Source organism: Solanum dulcamara, chromosome 6, assembly GCF_947179165.1.
Source record: "Solanum dulcamara chromosome 6, daSolDulc1.2, whole genome shotgun sequence".
In the NCBI taxonomy this organism is placed as follows: Eukaryota; Viridiplantae; Streptophyta; class Magnoliopsida; order Solanales; family Solanaceae; genus Solanum; species Solanum dulcamara.
Window position 1 is genome coordinate 11,011,634 of NC_077242.1, and position 6,861 is coordinate 11,018,494.

General features: G+C 37.4%; 1 protein-coding gene across 1 annotated transcript; it reads right to left on the minus strand.

Annotated features, from left to right (window-relative positions):
- Nucleotides 1-86: 86 nt before the first annotated feature.
- Nucleotides 87-6,861, minus strand: LOC129891932 (threonine--tRNA ligase, chloroplastic/mitochondrial 2). The gene is made up of 8 exons (XM_055967421.1): nucleotides 6,525-6,861; nucleotides 5,805-5,951; nucleotides 5,529-5,676; nucleotides 3,595-3,848; nucleotides 3,077-3,454; nucleotides 1,210-1,518; nucleotides 789-989; nucleotides 87-496 (listed from the first exon to the last, which is right to left on the minus strand). The coding sequence occupies exons 1-8, from the start codon at nucleotides 6,819-6,821 to the stop codon at nucleotides 236-238; spliced, it is 1,995 nt and encodes a 664-aa protein (XP_055823396.1). The 5' UTR covers nucleotides 6,822-6,861; the 3' UTR covers nucleotides 87-235.

A 6,861-nucleotide genomic window follows, 5' to 3' on the forward strand; every position in this document is an offset into this window, starting at 1 on the left:
TTTGCGCAATTGCGCTTGGATGGCATAAATATTATGACATTTAAAGACTGTCAAACACCATCATATATAAGGTGAAATGAATTAAGTACAAAATAAAAAGATTCAACAAGAATTCATTTATTTTCCTCTATTTTTTCTCTGTGGTTCACAACTATGTTTAAAATCATACATGAATGACTGACTAATAATTAAGGAGACCCTAATTCCAAACATTTTCAATAAACCATTCTCTTGATCATAAGAATGAACGGTTTTCACTAGCAGTCTTTGTTCTGCTGATAAATTCATCAATGGACATGTTCCCTAACTCCCCTGCGAACCGAGATCGAACAGTTATAGTTTGTGTTTCTACCTCTTTGGGCCCAACTACAGCCATCAATGGGATCTTTTGCTTCTCTGCATTCCTAATGAGTTTTGGCAGCCGCTCGCCGCTGCAAACCTCAGCCCGGATACCATTAGCTTTTAGTTTCTTGCCTAATTCATTGCAGTACTGGAGCTGTAAACATAATGCAGTCAAGTCAGTATGAGACACCATATATATATATATATCAGCAGAAGCAAATACACAGATCAAAATATGAAAGAAAATCATCATGAAGCCTTTTGCTACTCTTTTACTTGATGAAAATGATATGGCTCATGTACACTCAAATAGAAAACCACAAAGTATGTTGAAGAGTGACTGCAGGAGTTGGTATAGTGTAAGCAGCAAATCTTTGGTCGGGGTAATAAACTAAACATGGTTATATGTAATGGAGAACAAGATTAGTCAAACAAGTATTGATTACCTGAGCATCAGTAACTGGTAAAACTCGAGCTTGGATGGGAGAAAGCCAAAGCGGAAAATCACCAGCATAATTCTCTATGAGAACACCAAAAAACCGCTCCAAAGATCCAAGAACTGCTCTATGGATCATGATAGGTCGCTTCCTCTCTTGATTTGAATCAACATATGTAATGTCAAAGCGCTGGGGTAAATTGAAATCAACCTGTAGAAGCTCATGTGTCAATGAAGGATTACAAAGAAGCTAACGAGCAGAAAATAAAAAGGAAAAACACTTTCAAGTTTGCGAGAGGTCAAGACTAAAGCAAACTTGATCAGAGTTTTGCAAACAGAGACCAGAGGGACCAAGAAGACAAGAAGACAGAGGAGAGTGGTCCCATGGAGCATACAGGCCAATGGAAAAGGAGACCAAGATCAAAACATGCCTGTATAGTTGAGCATTGCCACTTCCTTCCAAGAGCATCCTCAATTTTCAGATCTATCTTTGGACCATAGAAGGCCCCACCACCATCATCTATCTGATAGCTCCAACTTTTATCTTCTAAAGCATCCTTAAGTGCAGATGTTGCTCTATCCCAAATCTCATCATCTCCAACAGCTTTTTCTGGCCTTGTTGAAAGGTTCACCTCATACTTGTCAAAACCAAATTGCTGTAATATTTCCTCAGTCAGATCTAACACGCCTCTGATTTCATCTTTAATTTGATCCTCTAAACAGAAGATGTGTGCATCATCCTGTGAAATCAATATAGTGGTATCAGATAACAGTAATGCAAGCTGCTACTACTTAAGAGTTTCTGGATGAAAGCATGAACACTTGAAGCAGACATTTTATCTGAATCATCTCATATGATTGAATCTTTCTCGTCTTTCTCTGAGAGAGGACAAGCATACTATTAAGAAGACCGTACATAACAATATGTTTTAATGATTATAATTATAAATGTGGAAACTTAAATCCCCTACTGCAGTGGAGAATATCACAAAAAGGTAAATTTAACAAGTTAACTCCCCACCACCACCTGTAATGCAGGGCACAAGAGTACATATAAGTCTTCCACAAAAGGCTGAAGTATCACATAATGTAAGAGATCTAAGTAATAGCAGGTAAAAAGCTGAAACTCCACCGCATCACAGGTAATGCACTCACTTGAATCCTTTTAATTTTTTTAGGGGCTCCTCTTGGAAAGTCCGTGGTAAGAATAGAGGAGATAATGGGAGTTGGCTCCACAGTCAGATTGCAGAATTATGAACACTCCAGAAATTCTGGTTGTATATTTTTGGAGAAGATGAGGAATGTTTGCAATGGGCATAATTCTCAAGGAAGGTTGACAAGCAAAGATCAGGATGCGGAATTTTTGGACCAAGTTAAGTTCTGGTCGGGTGAGATGAAAGGAATGTTAGACAATAATGACAAAAAAAAGTACAGAGAGAAAGAATATCAAAGTAATCTGTTCCTTAGGAGGAGGCTGATTGGTGGAGGCAAAGGAGTACAACCTAGAGATCTTAAGTTCCTATCTCAACTACAACACTCTTATGTGATCTGCTCCAGCCACGGTGAGTAGGGTTACTTGGCTTATTCTTGTGACCTTATGGGCTGAAGCACGCTGCCCCTGAATTAGTATAGGTCCAAGAAAAAGAAAACCAAAGTAATCTAAAGAAGTGTCCTCAATTATAGCAGGCACTTCGTTTGTGTGTACATGTTAATGTGTGTGTTTCTCTCTCCCTTCTCCGGCAATTCTTGGTATGTAATTCGAGGGTGATGGAACTTTTATGGGGAACATTATGGCACTGAAGTTTCTTCTGGAAGAAATTTCTGGTCTTTCTGGTGTCATAAACATCACTCCTCCTGGATTTCTTCCCCTTGGATGCCCAATGAAAAATTTACATAATAAAAAGAAACTAAAACCAATAAATGATTTTTGCGGTTTTCTTAATTGAGAAACTTTCCATGCTTACTGGCAATACCAAGTGTTTCAACCAACAACAAAGATCAGATGTTGAGAGTCAAGGTGGTACACTAAACACCTAAAGAGAGAACAGATTGATTTGTTCAACCACATTAGTATGTTCTCTATGTCCGAGAGAACCCAAAGCAGACCAAGACAAAATCCTAGCCTCTAAGAGGAGAAGACGGATCACTTCTATAAACTATAGCAAGTATGTTGTGCTCCACAATGATGGGTTTCTAGGAAATGCATCTTCATTTGTTCATATTAATTGTTGTATAAGGCAGAGGTCATCATGGTTATTGCACAGATAAACACAAATAAAAATCTCATGTTTGACATACCTGAGTAAAACCTCTTACACGGAAAAGGCCATGTAAGCTTCCAGATAACTCATATCTATACACTGTTCCCAGCTCTGCAACTCTGATTGGAAAATCCCGATAAGAGTGTAACTGCCTCTTATAGATCAGTACATGATAAGGGCAGTTCATTGGCCGAAGCTGGAAAAGCTCTTCCTCAATCTCCATCTGATCAAACATATTCTCTTTGTAGAAGTCCAGATGACCACTAATCTTCCAAAGATCTGCCTTCGCTACATGGGGAGTATAGAGCAAATCGTAGCCCCGCTCCATATGAATCTTTTTCCAAGTATCTTCTATTATGTGCCTAATGATAGCTCCCTTGGGATGCCAGAACACTAAGCCTCCACCAGCTTCATCCTGCAGTTTAACAATCAATTTGAGTTTCAATTCATGTAAGCATAGGCAACAAAGAAAAAAAAGTTATTGAATCTCATTCCATAAAAAAGGTATATATACATCACAGGTCTCATAAATGGGTTAATCAAGGAGAGACCTGCCTGTATGGAGAAGAGATCAAGATCTTGGCCAATTCGCCGGTGATCACGCCGTTTAGCTTCTTCTTTGAAATGAAGGTATGCTTTTAATTGGTCCTCATTCTCCCATGCGGTGCCATAAATCCTTTGGAGCATTGGTTTCTTAACATCTCCTCTCCAGTAAGCACCAGCAACAGATTCAAGTTCAATAGCTTTTTTGTTGATCTTTCCTGTAGTTTCAACATGAGGTCCCGCACAAAGATCCCACCATTCATCACCTACGAAAAGAAAGCATTTTATGAGAAAAAGTAAAATATATTTTGTTGTTAAAGCAATAGATTTAAGTGGATGTTTCTACAATCAAATCAAGTTCTGCAAAATACAAAATGAAGCTTTTGTGGGTGCTGTATAGTTTATAAAGGATGGATAAGCAAATATTGACTGAAGACCTACATTTTGTTGGATAGTTTTAGCTAGAACTTAGTACTATAAAAGTCCAAATTTAACCTTCTTTTTCCACCTCTTAGAAGTCTTAATACTTTCTTGTATGATCCTAATAGGTCTATATCTAAAATAATGCAGTAAAAGTGATGTTCTAGAGAAGCATAGCTGGTAAATTCTTTAGTAAATTCACCTATTCTGCATTTTCTCAACAAATTCTGAAGCACTTGTTGATTGAAAACTATCACAGTAACAATAATTGTTAGCACTAATAACAGCATGTAAGCTTCAGTCTTGCACAGCAAGGGCTGATGACTCAGATCTTGTATCACAAGGGTTGAGACCGGATCCCAGAGAGTTGATTTGGCTGACTCTAATCTTCCCGACTCATATTCTCACACCTTAGACCTCTGCAAAAATTTTAGAACTTCCAGGGTGGGGTACAAGTCTTCAATGGAAAAATTGAGTTAGAGGTAGAAGTTCAGGAAGATTAAAAGTAAGATTTTGCAACAAATCAACTATCTAGGGGTCCAGCCAGATTCAAGTCATCTGGCGTCCAGGTTCAAGATTCAGCTTCCCTCTATTTTTACTGCTAACAATAATAATAACAACTCACCTCGCAGAATACTATCATTGTACTCTTACAATATCAATATGGTACATCTTTCCACCTAAGTCCTAGATTCAATTTGTGCATTATGACCTAAGGTGAGGCAATCTTTCTTAACAACCTTTGTGAAGGAACTCTGAACTTCACATACTGTTCAGGACACACTTCTCATGACATCAATTTGGTCCCCACAAACGTAAATTTCCATATCGAGAAATGAAATTCTCTCAAAGTGAAAATATTTGAATTGGTACAAGTGTAAGTGTATTTAGCACAGAACAGAATGAAATATACTACTTCACATGAAGATATTTTTGACCTGAAGTTTTAACAATATTAAGGAGTAACTACATAATTCAACAGAAGAATGATATATTCATAAAAACCTGCAGCAATAGCTAGGGTGGGTATTGAGAATTCCACCTGAAACACTTTCAGGAATGATGTAATTAGCAGCAAGGACCAGAACTTATCCTCCATGAATTAGTCTAGCACTCTACCATATGATCATTAGTTAAATAATAATGATATCAAGATAGCTACTAAGGCTAAGGTCAACATGTATAATAGTAGATATTCAAGAAATAGACAAGGTTTATACACTACAAATTGCTAAATATTACATTGAGATCATTCTGATCATGTGAGATACTCATTTCAACGAATTACCAGGTATAGTCCTGAAATATATAGGGTTTATGCTTCTCAAATTAACTCCCCGTGATCATTATCATTTATGAGTCATACAATCATAAAGTAAAAGTTCATATTGTCTTAGTTAGAAAACATGTACAATATGCTAAAGTAATATTTTATATTCAAGTTTCCCAAACTTGTGGGATTACACTGACTACGTTGTTGTTGTAAGTTTCTCAAAGTAAACAAAAGCAACTAATCGAAGTCTTACCAATATGATATATGGTAATTGGTTCCTCCTGTATGCTCTTTAAAATCTCTATCTTGTAAGGTTCATTGATAGACATTATTCTTCTCTGAGCTTCGTCCCGGCTAACTTCTTCTCTAACAAGAGGCAAGTTTCGGCTGATAATTCGATCCTAGAGAAAATTCAACATGTCAATTCTCTGACCAGAAATCATAGCTTCATTGACATGGTTGTGGGGAGGCGGAGGGACTACTAAGGAATAACTTTCTAACAATAACTTAAAACGACAAGTGAGCTTACCATTTCCTTCTTAATCCTCTTCAGGTCTCTATCAGTCAAAGGCTCCATATCAAAATCATAATAAAAACCATTTTCAATCCAGGGCCCAATAGTCACTTTTGCATTTGGGTAGAGCTTTTGTACTGCCATGGCCATAACATGAGCACACTGCAGCAAGAAACACATTGACCCACTCTCAGAATGGTAATTTATATTACTGAAATCTGCTGGTCACACTTAAACTACAAAAAACTCAGGATTCTACATAATGAACGAGTAAACACACCAGTCCCCGCTAAAAAAAAAAGATATCTTGCAATAGACAATACGAACCTCATCTCCAACAACATTAAAATCATAAAAGAAAAAAACTTCCCAAATCAACATTAGCTGATTTCTTCCCATCTATTCTAGCCTTGATGGTTAGAGTTGGAATTAGTCGAGATGCGCACAAGGGGGCTTGGACACCACGGTTCTTAAATAAAAATCAAACTTCCCAAATCCAACAAATGTACAAGGAGAATACTATGAGTTATAAACTAAACTAATTAGGATGATTTTGGCACAAGAAAATTAGCTTTCTGTGAAACAGTATAAAAACAACATTTTTGAGCGATATTAAATCCTGCAACAATGTACTAAAATAATACTTATTTCTGTAATTGACCCTTTTCAATTTTAAAGACAATAAACGATTCAATTTCTGCAATACCCATAAACCCATCCGAATATCAACATTACCGTATGGCGAATTCTAAGGAGTCCGTCGGATGACTCGTTAGTTGGGAGAACAATTTTCTCATTTGGGGCAGGAGCTTCTTGTAGGGCGGCGGAAGCATGGGGACAGAAAGAATTGCGGCGTCTCAGCAACTTTTTCCTAGTAGTGTTGTTGCTTTTGGAAGGATCAAGAACAAAAAGAATACGATATTGTCGAATTGGTAAGGAAGAAAAGGGTTTTTTGAGAGGAGAAAGGGTGAAGAGAGAGCATAAAGATAGTGATAAAGCCATTGTTTTCCCTAGAGCGCCAACGTACTTCATTTGCTGCTTTTGGGTAACGATCCTGCCCTGGCTCTTGTGA